This window comes from Rhinatrema bivittatum, chromosome 15, assembly GCF_901001135.1.
Source record: "Rhinatrema bivittatum chromosome 15, aRhiBiv1.1, whole genome shotgun sequence".
Taxonomy (NCBI): Eukaryota; Metazoa; Chordata; class Amphibia; order Gymnophiona; family Rhinatrematidae; genus Rhinatrema; species Rhinatrema bivittatum.
Genome location: NC_042629.1, coordinates 66,019,379 through 66,037,510, shown reverse-complemented (window position 1 = coordinate 66,037,510; position 18,132 = coordinate 66,019,379). Strand labels below are relative to the sequence as shown.

At 46.9% G+C, this 18,132-nt stretch overlaps 1 protein-coding gene across 1 annotated transcript; it reads left to right on the top strand.

Moving 5' to 3' along the window:
• Positions 1 to 3,393: 3,393 nt before the first annotated feature.
• On the top strand, positions 3,394 to 11,686 carry PARK7 (Parkinsonism associated deglycase). The gene is made up of 6 exons (XM_029579013.1): positions 3,394 to 3,559; positions 4,867 to 4,968; positions 6,086 to 6,145; positions 6,742 to 6,811; positions 9,419 to 9,505; positions 11,106 to 11,686. Exons 1-6 carry the CDS (start codon positions 3,470 to 3,472, stop codon positions 11,264 to 11,266), a joined length of 570 nt encoding a protein of 189 aa, XP_029434873.1. The 5' UTR covers positions 3,394 to 3,469; the 3' UTR covers positions 11,267 to 11,686.
• Positions 11,687 to 18,132: the final 6,446 nt, after the last annotated feature.

The following is an 18,132-nucleotide window of genomic DNA, read 5'->3' as shown; positions in this document are numbered from 1 at the left end:
GTCAAATACATTTAGTTTATTAAAAAGCCATCACTTTATTGTATTTGCTAACTTTTTTTTTGTGCACTCAAGTGGACTAACCCGGCAACCAAACTATCTAAAGGGAAAAAGAAATTAAAAGGAAAATAATGAACGTGTTGTAGATGGGAGGGAAAAGAGACTCAAAGTGGAGTGGAAGAATGCGAGAGAGTAAAAGAGTGGGAAAGAGGAGGGAGAGAAGGAGGGAGTGACAGAGGAGGGAGAGGAGTACTGTAGTTAAAGAGGGAGGGCAATTAGGGAATAGAAACTAAAAAGGCATGAGATAAACACTGCAGATCCCTAGAGCTAGATGTTGGAAATGAAGAAAGAGGTGCATAGGAGTAACCTGCACAGAGCGGCAGTTACTACCCTTAACAGAAGGCATGGGGGTAACCTGCATGGAGTGGCAGTTACTAACCTTAGGCGTAGGGGTAACTTGCAGTTGGACCATTTGGTCTTTATTATGAATTATGTAGGCCTTGGTGTGGTTAGAGGGGTGCTGACTGGACAAAGCCTGTTGTGCTTGGGGGCGGACAGTTTAACGTTTGCTCACTGCTCTTGCATGCAGACTTGCCTGCACACAACTGATATTTGTAGTTCGTGTGTGGGAGGGGTTTGTGAGAAAAGTGTGTGTAGGGGGGTAGGTGGGAATCTATGATGTACAAGTGTGGGTGCTAAGCTCTTACTTGTTTGTAGTTGTAAGAATATGCAAAGTCTAATGTACTTTTCATGGCTGTAAGAACATATTTTTTCATTTACATTAAGTACATCATGCCAAACTTCATTAAAATTAAATAATCTTATTAATGACAATAAAAACTGCATGTGACATATCAAGCTTTAAAATCTGTGCTAAAACTTTAGAAACAAAATACTTCTTTTGTTTTGAGCCCGGCAGTTTCCTCTTGCTCTTTTGGGCTTATAGTTCAATTGAATCTGGATCTGGTGCAGCTTCCCAGGGATTGTTCCCCTGTTTCATATCTCCTCCCAATTTACTTTATCCCAGGCATGTTGTGACAGTCGTCAACTGGTGGCTATGCACCAGGGCTCTTTCCAGAACTCTGAGATCATGGGACCCGAAATCTGGCTACTAGGGATTGCTGTGGTGCAATGACAGGGACTCCCAGCAGGGGCCGTCAAAGCTATCTCCACAGCATGCCCAGACCTGGCTGGCCCAGGGAGGAGACCACCCGATTTGGAAACTAATCACAGATTCTCCATGGGCCCAAAGAAACAGGAGGAAACTGGTAGCTACCCCCTTACACACTCCCCATCCCCCAAAGAAAGGATGCAAACTGCTGTTTGCAAATTCCAGATATGGGGATGGTAACCTAAGTTTGCCACAATCTGAACAGTGACATGCTCAAACTCAGTATTAACAAAAGTAGGGAGTGAAAGAGCCAATTAATCCATCATCTTCAGGAGCAGTTGAACCTCACCCTGTGTTTGCTTTTTTTGTATTTTGACACTCATAGTATGCAGAGGAGGCTTGAAGTTTTCTTTTCCTGGGAGGAAAATCATCAGTGGTAAATGGGGCATGAAGTGGACTGGGAAAGAACTAAGAATGACCCTGGCAAGTGGTGGTGTTGGTCATTATCTGGACTAGTCCTCAGGACACACCAAGCTAGCTATGTTTTCAGGATATCTACAATGAATATGCAGGAGACAGATTATGTATGTACTGCCTCCGTTGCATGCAAATCTACCTCATGCGTTTTCATTGTGGGTATCCTGGGTGTATCCCGAAGACTAGACTGAGATCCACTGCTCTGGAGCCTTGCCGCCAGAGGACCAGTGTGTAATCTAGAGGTGCTATGTCTAGAGCACGGGTAGACAACTCTGGTCCTCAGGTGCCGCAAACAGATTGGGTTTTCAAAATACTGCACTGAATATTTATGAGATGCATTTACATGAACTGCTTGAATTACATGCAGATGCATTCATGCATATTAATTGTGGATATCCTGTTCTGGAGTTCTTAATTAAAGAATTACAGTTTGGACTGCTGTATTTAACTCTGAGAGTTGTCTGTACTCTGACAAAAGTTGTAAGTTGCAAGTGACCTTTTTCAGGAGGGTGATTTTTGGCTGTCCTTTATTTTTCAACTTACATCCCAACTAAGTGGACCCCAAGCTGGTCCTAGAAAAGCACCTAACCAATCTAGTTTTAATTATATCCACAATTAATATGCATGAGATAGATTTGGATCCACTGCCTCTATTACATGCAGATCTCATCTCCTATAAATTCATGGCAGGTAGCCTACAAACCAGACTGACTTGTAAGCTTCTCTAGGAGCGAGTTGGGGATCACACGCTGGTATTTTTTAAGCATGTGGTGCGACTGCACCGTGAGTATTATGTGCAATTCTGGTTGCCCCCATCTCAAGAAAGATATGGCCAAACTAGAAAAATTGCAGAGGCGGATCTGTCCTATGATGAGCCCTACACAGTCTAGGGCTCTTCACCTTGAAAAAGACAGCTGAGAGGCAACATGATATAATTTTATAAAAGCATGAGTGGAGTGGAACAGATAAACAAAGGAAAGTTATTTACCCTTTCAAATAATACTAAAACAAGGGGACGCTCCATGAAACTAACAACCAGCAGATTCAAAACCGACCATAGAAAGTACTTTTTCACTCAGCGCACTGTCCAGCTTGTGGAATCTGCTGCCAGAGGACTGGACAGGGTGACGAGCACAGCAGGGTTTAAAAGAGGTTTGGACAGGTTCCTGGAGGAAAAGTCTACAAGACGTTATTAGCCAGGCAGACTAAAGAAAGCTACTGCTCTCCCTGGGAGCGAGTAAGAGGCTTTAGATCTACCTTACGGGATCTGCCAGGTACCTGTGACCTGGACCGGCCATTGATGAGACAAGATGCTGGACTCGATGGACCTTGGTATGATCCAGCATGGACATTCTTGCATTCACAGTTTTTATTATTTTTGTCATCCTCCTCTGCACCTTTCCTAGTTCGGCCATATCTTTCTTGAGATGGGGGCGACCAGAATTGCACATAATACTCACGGTGCAGTGGCACCACATGCTTACAAAATACCAGCGTGTGATCCCCAACTCGCTCCTAGAGAAGCTTACAAGTCAGTCTGGTTTGCAGGCTACCTGCCATGAATTTATAGGAGATGAGATCTGCATGTAATAGAGGCAGTGGATCCAAAATGCAGCAGGACACTGAAGTGAAATCTTCTTCTTCCAGAGACTGTGCTGCTTGGCAGTTGCTCTACTTCTTATGGGACGCAATGCAGGAGGCGTTGCGTCTGCCCCGGAGTGTTTGAAACGTGCAGTTAGAGGAAGTTTGTCCACAGCGGCTCACTGTCTCCTGATAAGGCAGTCTTTATTATAGCTCAGCCCCTAGCTGCACATTGCACTCTCCCTGCAAGCTGTAGTGCAGCAGTCGAGGCCTGTGTCAGAAGTGCCTAAAGCAGTGAGAAAGATGGCTGCTCTCAGAGCCCTGGTGATACTGGCTAAGGGAGCCGAAGAAATGGAAACTGTGATTCCCACTGATGTCATGAGGAGGGCTGGAGTGAGTATTGCATTTCAGTAACAAGCACATTCTCTGAAAGGGAATACAAGAGCAGAGCATATATGCGTACATATATCTAAAATCTCATATTGCCTACAGGCAATATGAGATTTGTCGCTTTTGCAACCGGATCCAAGGTCAAAGCCCTTATGACGTAGTTACAGTTTTAAAGAAAGCTGCAAACCTAACATGGTTTGTGTAAATGGCTCAGCACGGACCAGGGGCAGCCCTTTGGTAATCCCTGAAATAGTTTGCCAGTAAGGGGAGGGGGGTAGGACTAGGAATAACTAAAGTGCCCTTGTATTTGCACAGTATTCAATTGCAGTTTGTTTTTGTCTATTTTCTAGGTGGGCTAAACCTCTCTCAGACTTTTTGTTACATAGTATAGCTTCCTGGTGTTTTTAACTTACATCCCCCCTAGTGTACATTGGTATCTGTGGTCATGTTTCCTGTATCTGAAACCACCACCGTGGGTACCAGAATGCACCAGGAATGGTGTCCAAAGCCACCCCTGGCTTATCCTGAAGTCTCTTTATAAACTGGGTCTCTGGGTAGCTCCTGCAAAGCTGATAAATGATGATCACCAGGCATTGAAAGAGCTTGTGCTTGGTGGCTTTGGTTTGTGAGTTTTAAAGGCAGCACATGTTTATTGTATAAGGTTTTTTTCTCCCTGATACTTCCTGGTAATGCAAAGATTCAAAACCAAGCTGAAGGGTAGGGGGGTGGCACATGCTGAGTTACTCACCAACGGGCCGATAACAGTAAGGAGCGGTAGGAAGAGCTGCGTTAGTGCCGGGTGCACCCGCGTTTGCCGCACGCACAGTCCGGCTCACCTACCGCTCGATACTGTATTTAAATAGCTTGCAGATGCAAGCCGCGTCCAAGAAGTGAGGATAAGAAGGGAACCCTAAAATTGAATCTACTAAGTAAAATAAGACCTGCATTTGGCCCTTTGTTAGCATTAGGGTCACAAAAATGTGCGCCTTAGGAATAACGCCAGATAGATGTGCAATGTCTTTCACATGGCCCACTGGCTTGTATGGAAGGGCTTTTGTTTTGAGTGGGGTTTTTATTTGGTCTTCCATTCATGCTGCAAGGCCCAGTCACTGGCCCATACTTTCTGAGTAAAGGTGGAGGTCTGTGTTCTTGAAAAAAAAAATGAAATCTGCTGCTCCGATTGGGCTGCACTGATAAGTAACCCTCTCCTGTGCTCCGGAGAGCTAATCCATAGGCCAGCTTGTGCATCGGGCTCTGTGCGAGCGTGCACCTCTTCAGGAACTTAATGTATTTCTCCTTCTCAATGTCAGATCAAAGTGACCGTTGCAGGCTTGACCGGAAAGGATCCGGTCCAGTGCAGCAGAGATGTCCTCATCTGTCCTGACACAAGCCTGGAAGAAGCCAGGAAGCAGGTTGTTCACCTTGTACTCTGCTTTAACTGAGCTTTGCTTTTTTTTTTTTTTAAGCACTTTGAATTGCTGTAACTGCAAACTTGAGTCTTTTTAAGTAGTAACAGCTCCTAATTTAAAGGCCCTAGCCCTTGCACACCTTTCCTTTGCATAGTGCATATTCTCAGCTGAAATGCCCAGTCTGTCAGCCCAGAGTGGGCTCAGCCAAATAAACCACTGTGTGTAACCAAGGTCTGATCTGTATTGCATTATGGCTGATGAGTGAAAGATCTTAGCCTGGCTGCAGAATGGGAGGAAAATTATTTCTGTATATTAAGTGGATATTTATCTACTGATAACACCTGCAATTTTCTTGTTTTTGTGGGGGTTTTTTTTTAACTTTTCCTCTTGCAAGAGAATGTGGTAGCTCATTGGCTCCAAAACCTTGTCCTGGTGATCCCGCACCCAGTTGGGTTTTCAGAATATCCACCATGAGTACACAGAGCGGGATTGATACTCATTGGCCGCCTAGCATGTGCTCATTTACCTGTGACTGGTAGGGGGTGGGGGTGACCGGAGCAGGTTTGGGAGGCCTAGTGATAGCCTTCCAAAAGCAAAAATAGCAATTACTGCAAATCAAACACATGTTTACACTTTGGCTATCATAATGAAAATAATCTAAAGAGAGCTAAGTGGAATGTTATAGAACATTGGATGTGCATCAGAAAGGGACCTAAGCGGGCTTGCAGGCTGGTATACAGAATCATCTTTGCATAACTTTCATGTGGATGCGGTAAAAGCTGGCAGAAGTTACAAAGAATGCAGCTTTCCCTCCGACCAGCGTGACTCCCCGCATGTCCAGTTTTTAGTATATGAACTAACAGAAGCCTTGGTTTCCTCCTATGTTTGCAAATCATTTCTTGGCCTTTTGGCTAAGATCCATGAGCTGAGGGTGGGTGGTCTCTGCCTTTTTGGCGGCAGTTGAGAGCCTGGGCAATATTGGGAGGTTAATGTCCTGCTATCCAGACTCCATGTGGGGACAGCAGGCAGTAACATGCATTGGCAAAGCAAGAAGATTCAATCTCCTCCTGTTTTAAAAAAATATATATATATTTTATCAATTTTTCTTTTTCTTGTTCAGGGGCCTTACGATGTGGTGGTTCTACCAGGGGGTAACCTGGGCGCTCAGAACTTGTCAGAGGTAAACTCATAATCTCTATGAAGCTTGACAGAAGAAGACCTCTGTTTGCAAGAAGGGGCAGGAAAACGTATTTGGAGAGAGAGTAAAGTGAAGCGCATGCTTTCTTCAGGGAGGGGACGTGCTTTGGATGTGCATTAATTTATTTTATTGGCGATACTGGAAGCCTCATGGCGGCTCTATTGCAGTAACTGCACGGTTACTCACAGTAGGACTGGAGGAGTTTGGTGTAACAGGGCCTCTCGTTGAGGCGCCTTGGAAGGAAACGGGGGAGAAGAGCCTCGTCTGTATACTGGAGTTTAATGGCGGGGAGGGTGGCTTAATAAAGAGACTACACAGCTGTTTAACCGCTTAGGGCTGGATTTAGGATTTGGGCGCCCAGAGGCAGGCTCAGAGAGTGGGAGGTGGGAGATCCTGAACCTCCACTCCCTTCCAGAGATCCAGAGTTGCCGCAGCAGTGAAATGGGTGAATGGAGCAGGCTCCTCCTTGGCACCCTTAGGTATCGGTCTCTGTTTCCTGTGTCTACATCCGGGCCTGGGCTTAGTTAAATGCTTTTTTTTTTAATTTATTTATTTGGCGTTTTTGTTTTCTGTTCCAGTCCCCTGCCGTGAAAGAAGTACTAAAGGAGCAGGAGAGCAGCAAACGTCTCATTGCAGCGATCTGTGCAGGTACTGGATCCATGTCTGCAACGTTTATGCATCAGAAGTCAAATCTGGGCTCCCTGAGGCGAGCTGTGTCTTTCCCCCTTTATTCCTGGCACATGTTTATAAACTGCTTTCATTAACGCTCCTCCTCTTTGCCCCATATCAGACTTGCTGAATTCATAAAACGAGAGTTGCTGAGGTTTTACTGGATGTGAAACAGAATAGGACTGCAGCGAGGAGTCATTAAGTCGGTCCTGTTTTGTTGCTCTCTGGCGCTCCTCTCTCTTTCTTGCCTTTGGGATGCTCGTTGGACAGGGGACCCCATCACTTCCCCTGGGAGGCTGTTCCATTCGTCCACCACCCTTTCCGTGAAGACCTTTTCGGAGGTTGCTCTTCAGCCTGTTCCCCTGCCGTACTCGGCCCTCTCGTTCTAGATCCAGAGTGTCCTTTCTTGTGGGCAGTACTCTGACTCAGCCTTGCATTGCCCTTTAGCTGCAGACCGGGAAAGGTTGCAAGTATCTGGTTACGCATTAGCACCGGCTCTAATCTTACAGCCTGCATGGAGTAGCTTGGTGGGTTTGGGCTATGAGCTGAGAACTGTCTGTTCTTGGCTTCTGGGCTGAGAAGCTGCATAACACGGGGGAGGTGATTAATGTCCTGCTGCCTGGCCTCTCCCCTCAGTCCCCATTGAGGACGTAAGGACCATTCCCAACGCAGAAGGATTTAAACCTCTTGCAAAAAAAAGGAAACACTTAACTGTATGCCTTGAGCCAGACTATTATGATCTCAGGCACCCGATTTAAAACGTTGGATATTGTGAAGAAGTGTTTAGACGTTAAGGATCAGGCATGGAAATAAGGTTAAGCAAAAAATAAATACAAGATGATAGCATTTTGTGATGGACTAACTTACCAGGCAGACATTCCCTTGAAATCTTTGCACTTTTTCTGCTTTACTAATGCTTTTCCCTTTGAAGTTGCAAGCGGTTAAATCCTCGGGTGAGAAGGGGAGCTCTGCAAAATTGTGCAAACATCCTAATTCTCTAGTTCCTGCCTTTTTTTTTTTTTTTTTTTTTTTGTCTGATCCTTAAATTCAGCTCCAGCTTTGACTTGTGTGGTGTATACAATTTGTTTCTGTATTTATTCTGATTGTAAGCATTACAGACAGTTCGATCATAGCCACAGATGGACGGCACATAAATGGAAGGGTGACTTAACCAAAGAAACTTGCCAAAAAATATTTAGCTTTCCCTTTTGATAGGGATGTCACAGGGAGAGGTGGGTGGGGGATGTGGAACAACGGCAAAACAGCCTGAAATCCACATTATGATATCTTAATTAGTTTTATATGTAATTGTACAAGAACATCTTGCTGTGTTATATTTTGCATGTAAAACGTGTATTTTTGTGACTGCAACTTACAATGTGAAAGCCTTAATTAGGGCTGCTGTTTGCTGTGATTTGTGGCAGGAGGCGGCAGCTGCTGCTGCAGTTGAATTTGCTATGAAGCTGCACCAGGCTGTCCCCTGCCTCCCCCCTGCTCGGAGCCACTGCTTAGGGGTGGTGTGAAGGGGAGGGTGTTACTCTTCCATCCCTCCACGGCATCTGTGCCACTGTGCCCTCGTCGCCCACCTGCCACTGCTCCGGGCTTCCAGCCCCGCTGTGGGGTGCTGCTGCTATAAGGGTCCTCCCGCCAGCCGGCACCAGGACGCTGCTTACAGGAAAGTGCTACTGTGCACCCCTGGTAGAGACGTGGCAGTGGGGAAGGAGGAGAGGAGGGAACTAAGGGGGTAAGAGGCAGCAAACGGGTGGAAAGAGAGGAGGGAAGAATCAGATGTGGGAGGAAAGGCAGGATTTGTTCCCGTGGAAGCTAATGTCGAAAGCTGCTGAAGTCCCGGTTTGCAGACTGACTTGGAGATGAATGTTCCTTGGTGTGGGACAGTGAGATACCAGGATGAGCGTGCATGATGAGAACCTTGGTGGCTAGGATGACATGGGGTTGGGTTTCAAGGTCTGTTAGGCTTACAATTAATTGTATCATCTCAGGTAGATGTGGATTGATGGTGGGTTTTGGGGTTTTTTTTTTTATATTGATTATATGGGGTGCTTTGGGTGGGATGGTTTTTATTGTATCCCACCTAGTCATTGCTTTTAGCTGTTAAATTTTAATAAACTGGTTTGGAGGGTTGTTTTGCTCTTGCTTAGCAGGAGGATTAATCCTCCTGTTCTCACAATAGTTTGTAAGATCATTGGGAGGTCAGGTGCCAGGGCATTAACCCTTTCATATTATACAGGTTCTTGGGGGTAGCCCTCTGCTTAGAGCTGGGACCCTGCGATTGGATCTTAGCCAAAGGGGGCAAGCAGCAACCTCACAGCATGCATTTTCTTCCTGTCCGAGAAAGGAGAAGAGGGTAACTTTGAGAGAAAGGGAGGAAGAAAAATAAATTAGCCAGACGAGCCCATCAGAGATGAGAAGGATGTGCATCACTGTATGGAAAGATGTATATAAAATGTAAAGGTGACCGTTCATGCAGGCTAAGAAATGCAAATGACATGGCAGCCTCTGCCACAGCATTTTCTACCCCTGAGGTGCATGGGTAAGACTGACCAGCCTCCGCCCTTGTGATTGCAGGTCCCACTGCTCTGCTGGCTCATGGGATCTGTTTCGGGAGCAAGGTCACTACACACCCCTTGGCCAAGGAGAAGATGATGCAAGGAGGTAAAGGTTCAGGGCAGATCCTCGGGTCGGCCTCCTGTCTGCTGCACAGTTCAGAGTGACACCAAGCCGGAGAGTGAGGAGAAAATGTTAGATCGGTTATGAACCAATACAGTAATACAGGGGGATTTTAAAACTTGGTTTGTATTCATGAAAGCTGCGCTAAAGTAGTTCACAGGTGGATACAAAGTTAAAAGAAATACTGAAAGCTGAAGTTCCCCCCACCCCCCTAGATTAGCGACTGACAGGAGTCTCCATGGTGTCATGACCTGTCTTTAAGTGGTACCCAAGAGGTCCAACCCCCATCTGAAAACGAATTAAGTCCTTTCTGCTATTGATGTTAACAACATGACCAGGGCTTCAGAAGGCTCCCCCCTCACCACCACCACTGGTATGTGGTATCTTAAGTGGAAACCCTTGGCACCAATCCATCCTTTCCACAGGAAAAGTGCTTTCAAAGAACTCAGTGGGACGACTTCTTCTTTTTTTTTTTTTTTTTTTTTTTTTTTTTAAGTGTGAAAAGCCCCATGTGCTTCTTGGATAATTTTCTTTTCTTTTCAGTGGATTTTTTTTTTTTCCCCTGCCAGAAGGTAAAACATAAGAATAGCTGTGCTGAGCCAGACTAAAGGTCCATCGAGCCCAGCATCCTGTGTCTGACAGTAGATCTCAAAATGCAGATCTGTTTCTTGTTACTCGCAGGGATAGCAGTAGCTTTCTCTAGTCTACCAGGCTAATAATGTTTGACGGACTTTTCGTCCAAGAACTTACCCAAGCCCTTTTTTTTTTTTTTTTTTTTTTTTTTAAATCCCGCCAAGCTCGTCACCTTGTCCAGGTTCTCGGGAACAGATTCTGCTGCTCGATAGTGATAGTGTGCTGAGGGGGAGAGTTTCTACGATTTTGCTTTAAATCTGCAACCTCTTAGTTTCATGGAGTGCCCCCTTCTCTTAGTACTGTTGGGAAACAACTATCCCCTGTCTACCTCTTCCACTCTGTTCATGATTTAACCTCTACCTATCCTGCCCTCTATCCTGTGTAGCCTCTATTTTTAAGGGAGCCGTTCCACCCCCCTTTATCATTTTTGTGGCCCTTCTCTGTGCCTTTTCTAGTTCTGCATAAAGATGAGTCATTTAAAAAAAAAAAATTGTACAGGGCAACCGAATTCAGCTTTGCCTGACACTTTTCCTTGCTGTATTACTTGAGGGGTTAGGACTGGGTGTTTCACTGGCCTTTGTGGCTCTGTAACCGCAGTGCTGAAGAGTGGCCACTGGATGGCAGCGAGCAGCAAAAAGCTTTTATTACAGTGGCAGTGCTAGCCAAATAGCTCAGAATATCAGTATTCTTGGCTCTTCCTGTGTAACCAGGTTTTTTTTTTTACCTTTTTTTTTTTTTTGGGGGGGGGGGGGGGGGGGGTGGATTATTTATTATGGGCAATCCCCTCTGTTCTTAAAGACTCTCTCCTGCTTCCACTCTTCAGCCATTACTCATCAGATAACCTTCTTTTTGAGATTTATTCTTCCAGTATAGTCCAGCTGGGGGTGTGAGCTGGATCAGCCATGATCATAGTCTGTCTCTTTTTTTGTTTTTGTTTTTGTTCCTGGTTAAGAACATTACAAGTACTCGGAAAACAGAGTGGAGAAGGATGGGAGCCTTATCACCAGCCGAGGACCTGGCACCAGCTTTGAGTTTGCCCTGGCAATCGTGGATGCGGTGATGGGAAAGAAGGTGGCAGATGAAGTGAAGGCCCCCTTGGTGCTGAAGGACTAGAACAGACTGATCTCCATCACCCACACGGGTCTTCGACCAGAGGACCTTGACCCTCGAGCGCCTGGCTTGCCTTCTCTCTCCTATTCATGCAAAAAACCCAAAAAACTGTTCTCGTGCTTGCTGTACTGTGCATTGTGTGCTCCTAAGTCACCGGTCTGAGAAAAACACATTGTAGTGCTGGAATGGCAGCCGCAGTACACAGCAGTTTAGCTGATGGGAGATGGAGTTACACATAGTTAAATTTTGCTATTCAGTTACAAGAACTTCTTAATGTTCAGCTTGAATAGAGAATTAAAAAGTTAGCAGACAAAATTGGTATAGAGGTGAGTCACTTGCTGAAATGTTGCTGTTCTGAGTACTCTGCTCTCGGACAACAATCTGAATGTTCAAATAAAGAGGAAATAGACTTGTAACAGAGAAGCCGTGCCTGTGTAATTATTTTCCTCTATCCTTCTTTCCTTACCCAATAGTATTACACTAGAGCGATATTCTAGATATCTGCTGTGTCACCCTCCATTCGCCTCACCTGGCGTGTCTTCCTGCACACAAGCCAGCCGCAGCAGGCTCTCCGGCTTTTGAGTTAAAGGATGCAAGAGCGACGCCACTGCTCCTCTTTCGGGCAGGGGTGCACGCACCAAATCCTAGCAGTGCTGTGGACTAAGGGACTTCCTTAGCCTGTACAGGGCAATGTGCTCGTCAAAGCAGGCCAGCAGCTCTACGGGCTCATATGTTTGCTAGAGCAGGGGCTCTCGTGCCCTTCCATGAATAAAGGTGAGCCAGTCTCAATTTCAGGATCATCCCAATGAGTGAGGCTGGAGCAAGTGACATGCAATGGGAGTGCAGCACACACACGTACGTATGTTTGTAGCTATTCTGAATACCAGACTGGCGGGGGGAGAGGGGGTACCCCAAGACCAGCTTGAGAAATGCTGTCCCACTCCCAACAGCTTGGCCTCCCAAATATCCCCCCATTTTTATCCTCATGGTGAGTATTTCCCCATGCACATCCTTGGTTGGTTTGGTATTGAGGCAGCTTGAGCATTAGTTAAATATAATCAATTTAGAAACTGGCTTTCCATCCACAAAGCTTGCCCCAAGTGGAGTGCAAACAGTAAAATCTGCAAAAGCAGACTACGTTAACATCATGGCCCGTGGCCAAGGACCATCATGGTTATGGCTGGTCTAAATTGGAAAACAGAAACAGCAGCTAGTTAGGAAAGAAGGCAGAGCTCAATAGAAGCCAGGACCGAGGGAACTGTAAGATCCTACAAGCCAGTCCTCGTAGGTGGGGAACGCATGCAGCTTTAATGAATCCATCCCACCATGTTAATATATGTTCCAGGGTTCCCAGGTCTGCAGTCTGACAATGTCGGGGATTATCCCTCAGGAGCAGACACATCTAGCGCCTCGAGTCCACAACCAAAAATCAAATATTTGAGTCCAATCCTTATCCATGGTGGCGTCTGGGTTTTAGAATGCCCACAATGATTATTCACAAGAGAGTGAGACGCCTATGTTTGTTTGTAAGCACTACGTTAGGCTTGGGGAACGTTTGCCACAGGGCGTCTGATAACAGACTTGAAAATTTCAGCGCACGCTGATCCTGCCTGTTTTCAAATTGAGGGCACCCGTGCACGTCATCTTTTGAATATTAACTTGTCACGTGGCTAAAATTACACACATCTGCTTGCATGGTGTCAAGTACGTGTTACTGGCCCGCCTATTACATTTATATTAAAATGTGCAAACAGTGTCTAGCCAAGCCTCCAGCATGCCCTCTGAAATGCCTGTGGCTAAAAGCACATGCGAATGTTCAGCCAGCTACAAATCCACTCGACCCACCTAAATCAGACACAGGCAGGTAAGTCTCCCCCCACATAAATGGTGCCTAAGCCTTTGAAAATGTACCGTTTTGGTTATCCAAAAAGCCCACTATTTTATGACTCCAAGGAGTGGAGTTCTGTATCCCTCATTTAAGCTGAAATGGGTGATTGTTGGCCATGACTGAGAAACAGATTGGGACGTATTCAGCAGCTGACCACTGGGGGGTGCTCTTACCATAGGAAATAGGCAGCCTTGGAGGATAATTTACGACATTCTCTCTCGCTCATCTGCCTTTGCTTAAGCTGCTAAAAGCATCATCGTGCTTTTATGCTGAGATGGTGAAAAGATTTCATTTGCTAAGGCTCTCTCATAAAGAGATACTCATTTATGGATTTCTAACCACACTTTGCAGCCTGAGTGTGCACATGGTTATTCCACTGTGAACAGGGATCGAGAGGGTGTGCATCCTTATCCTAGGACTTTAATTATCCAGGGAACTCTCCAGGTTCCCAGTGAATTGCAGTACCGAGAAAATGGTGTGATTTGAAGAGTTGATTTTAGATTATTCTCAAATTGGCCCAATCTGAGGTATTATAACCTGTGAACATTCCACTCCTGAGAGCTTGACCGTTTCTTGGAATTTTTACGGGAGTGGATTCCTAGCTTCGAGAGTTACCAAGCAGTCGCAAAAATAGCGATTTCATTGGCCAAATGTGTGCAGATATATCCGATTAATATTCATTGTGAGTGGGTACTTGCCAGGTTCTTATGGCCTGGATTGGCCACTGTTGGAAACAGGACGCTGGGCTTGATGGACCCTTGGTCTGACCCAGTATGGCATTTTCTTATGTTCTTATGTTCCTTTATTCAGTTGGGTTTATTGCGCTCAAGGACTTAAAGTGACTACCATGGCTTTACAGCGTGTATCGGATTCTGACGTTTGAAGAGTGTGATTCAGGTCAATCACAAATTACCGACATAGGTACGATGGAAGCACCTTGTTGGTGTCATGTGACTTGGTGCCACATGGTCAACCTTTTGTGGATTAACAAAACCCAGCACTGTACAAAAAAAAAAAGGACACGGTTGTCAGAGGCGCTGCCGAGAAAGCAAGCGGTACTGGTGCCGGTACAGTGAGCGTTACACCCCCATAAAACTGCAGTAAGGCACAGGTTATTATATTTAACACTGCCAGAATGCACACGCAGCCATGTCTGAGATGCCCGGCGACACATTCCTGGCATCAGGACTAGGTGACACTTTCTAAGGGTGAGGTGGAAAAAGAATAAGGTTTTCCTTATGGGCATCCAAAGGAGGTGCAAGGCTGAGGCCAGGGAGACTCAGTCAGTTCTCAGGCTTTCTAACTGCCTATTTGTTAGTCATCGGCTGAACCCAGGAGAAGGATTTGGATTCCTCCGCAGGACAGTGGCTTCCTTCTTCACATCCCCCTCTCTCTCTTCCAAGGTACAGAAAGAAGCACAGCAGCTTGCATCTGGGTGGGGATAACCCTAATTCCATCCCTCCCTGGGGAATGGCAAAGAAAGGAAGAATGAATGAAACCATAAAAGGCTGGATTGGGGGGGAGGGGGAAGGGGGGGGGTGCCTCTGAGGCTGCATAGTGAGGAAGGGGCAAAGGTTAAGATCTCTGAATCTTAGGCCTCACAGCTCTGGCTGTGCTGCCAAAGCGTCAAGTGGTCGGTAGCCCAGCAGCAGAGCTCCAAGCTGCCAAGAAGGAGGGCTCAGGCTTTATGTCCAGGAGGGACTCGTGCCAGCCTTGCCAGGGAACCGGGGCTGGGCGCATTTAAGCCTGCTGAACGGCTGAAAGGCCCTTCCTTGGAAAAGGCACCTGCTGTTCCTTTGTCGACTACAATTGCCTAGGATCCCGGAGAAGGAAGGGAGGACTGCTGAAAGGGGAAAGAAAGCTGCTTTCTGGGGTGATCACAGAGGAGCTGTCATTTGCAGGAGGAGGAGGAGATCAGCTGGAGTGAGCGGCGGACGCGGGGTACTGATGGGTTTCGCCTATTCTTCTTCTCTGGGTCATATTCGATAAAGAGGGGGCTTTTGGGTTTTTTTGCTTCTGTGGGTACTGAATGGATAAAATTAATTTGGGAATAAAACCCTGTGATGATGGTTTCCAAACACGACTCAGTGACCCCACAGCCAGCCGGGTTTTCAGGGTATCTGCAGTGAAGTTGCAGTCACACAGACTCGGTGAAGCTCGTGAGTGGGATTACAGCCGCCCCCGGCCTATAACCTGTTGAGGAAGGACAGAGATGATAGAAAAGGGGGGGGAGGGGGAGCGTTGCTCTTTACGTCAAAAACAACATCCAAGCAACTGAAGTGCAAGGGGGGGGGGGGGGGGTGGGATGGGAAGGATGAAGCGCCGTCTGCTATCTTAAAAAAAAAAAACAAAAAAGAAATTGCCCATGTCCCTTCCATCCACGGGGGGTGTGGCCTACAGGCCTCCGACGCGGGAAAACCGGACGGAGAATCTTTCCGAAGTCATCCACGTGGTGGCAAGCAAGGGAGAGGGGGCTGCTTCCTGCCAGACGTGAGATGGAGTGAGAAGCTGAGACCCCCCCCCCCCCGTGGATGCCCTTCAAGGGGCTCTGGTCAGACACACGGTGACGGAGCCCACGAGGGGGAGGAGCAACGCTGGGCCGGGTGCTCGCCCAGGCAAGTAGCATCCCCTACTGTCCACGGAGACGGGGGCCGCGCACCCCGCTCTCGTGTAGGGCGTCGGCCGCCTCGTGCCCGGTACAGAATCGCGGCGGCCATGTGACGTTTCTCAGTGAGCGGGCGCCACACACACTCCCCCCCCCGAGGCTCTCCGCTTAGCGCTGAGTTTGCGTTTCCCCCACGGCGGCAGCATTCCCCGGTTCCATGGGCTCACTCGCCGCGCCCGCCCCGTCCCCCATCATCACTCTTGCCGCCTCCATTCGTGCCCGCCCCGCTTCTGGTTTTGCCGGCGGGCTGCCTCCCCGCGGGCTGAACGCCCGACTCCCAGCTCCCTGGGTTTTCCTCCTTGGCAGGCTCCTTTTCAGTGTCCTGCCACAGCAAAAATACATTTAAAGTCAAACAGCTTCTCTGGCCTTCCCAAACCAAATGGCCACCCCCCCCCCCCCCCCCCACTCCCACAAAAGCCCACCCAGACTCTCCTCTCTTGGGGCCTGCCTGAATTTTCCCTGTCCACCATTGTAAGTAATAATGTTTGTTTTACTTATTTACAGACAGAGGGGGAGAAAAGCAAACATGAGTGAGCCTGACTGAATGTATGAGGCAGTGAGGGTGTGAGCGTTAGAGTGCAAGTGTGTCAGCGAGCATGTGTGCAAGGGAGAGAATGACAGCATGTGTGAGTGTGCATAAGACTGACTAGACGGAGGAGTCGGACTGTACTGTGCCAGTAAACATGCGAGAGTGTGTCAGCGAGCATGTGTGCAAGGGAGAGAATGACAGCATGTGTGAGTGTGCATAAGACTGACTAGACGGAGGAGTCGGACTGTACTGTGCCAGTAAACATGCGAGAGTGTGTCAGCGAGCATGTGTGCAAGGGAGAGAATGACAGCATGTGTGAGTGTGCATAAGACTGACTAGACGGAGGAGTCGGACTGTACTGTGCCAGTAAACATGCGAGAGTGTGTCAGCGAGCATGTGTGCAAGGGAGAGAATGACAGCATGTGTGAGTGTGCATAAGACTGACTAGACGGAGGAGTCAGACTGTACTGTGCCAGTAAACATGCGAGAGTGTGTCAGCGAGCATGTGTGTGAGGGAGAGTGAATGAGTCAGCATGTGTGTGAGAGCACGCATAAGGCCGTGAGAGAGAGCACGCGTGTCAGAGCAAGCAAGCCAATCAGTGAGAGAGGAGGACTGTGTGTGTGTGACATGTGCTAGAGAGCATCTAATTCATGACCATCTCAAGGTGACTGGAATTAAACGTTCCCAGGCATGGAGAACCGGGGAATTTTTTTTTTTTTCTATCCTTATTCGTTTTAGTTCTTGGATATTATTTGATGTCTGCTGTGTTTGAAATATTTTATTGGTGTTTGGGAATTTTTCAAAAATTTGTATATGAGTTAAATTACTGGATTATTCATCAGCTGTTTTGAAATATATATTTTTAGTATGATTTTCCTATTGTGATTGATGTTTTATAGTTCTTGATTTTATTGTTTGATGTTTTATGAGCAATGATGGTATTTTCTGGGTTTTCCATTGTTGCATTACGTAGAGTCTGGCTTGTGATTTCCAGTTCAGTTTTTCTCTGCGCATTTCTGTGTATATTTTTATGGTCCCTTTATTCGGTATGTGGTGAGGATCTGTCTGTGTTTAGGGCCTGGTGTCATATCTGAAGTCTTGCCTTTTCATAGGTAGGGTTGTAAGAGTTTGAGTGCTGGTAGCTTGTGCTGTTTTCCTATGGGAGGTTTGGTCCTGACTTTCTGAGGGCCGTGCCCAAGCCCAACTGGTGTTACAATAGGCATTTTTGCAAGGGTTTTCTGGTTGGTACTTAAATATAATATGCACATTGTTTTAAGTGATGTTTTTACCTCAGAAGACTATACCTTGAATTTCAGGTAAAATGTTATTATAAATGCATAAACTGTAATTGTGTTTGGGGGGGGGGGGGCAAGGCTGGGGGGAGAGAGGCATGCAAGGCTGTAAGGCTCGCCTTTGGCTCCTAACTCTCTTGCACGGGCCCAGGCTTTGCTGCTTTCATCTGGAGCTGTGCCGCTGTCGATCACGGACTCTCCCCCAGCTTCAGCCAGGGCTTGGTTTGCTTTCTTTTTTTTTAAGTCCAGGGAACAGCATGGATCGCTTCTGGTTCACGAGCTGATTGGTTGACAAGAGACTTTAACACTGTACCAGGATATCTATCTATATAAGAGACGTGTAACCAACCTTGTGGGGGGGGGGGAGCCAGCCAACTGCACGGCTGGATGGACGGGGGAGGACAGCTCTGTTTGCTCATCCCTGGCTCGAGGGTGTCCTCCACTTCTTATTTAGGAAAAATGTAAAATTTGATTTTGGAGATTTTTGGGCTCCA

Coding starts and splice junctions, on each gene's coding strand:
- PARK7 (XM_029579013.1), top strand. CDS start 3,470: ATGGCTGCTCTCAGAGCCCTGGTGATACTGGCTAAGGGAGCCGAAGAA. Junction 4,969..6,085: donor TGGAAGAAGCCAGGAAGCAG/GTTGTTCACCTT, acceptor TTTCTTGTTCAG/GGGCCTTACGATGTGGTGGT. Junction 9,506..11,105: donor GGAGAAGATGATGCAAGGAG/GTAAAGGTTCAG, acceptor TTCCTGGTTAAG/AACATTACAAGTACTCGGAA.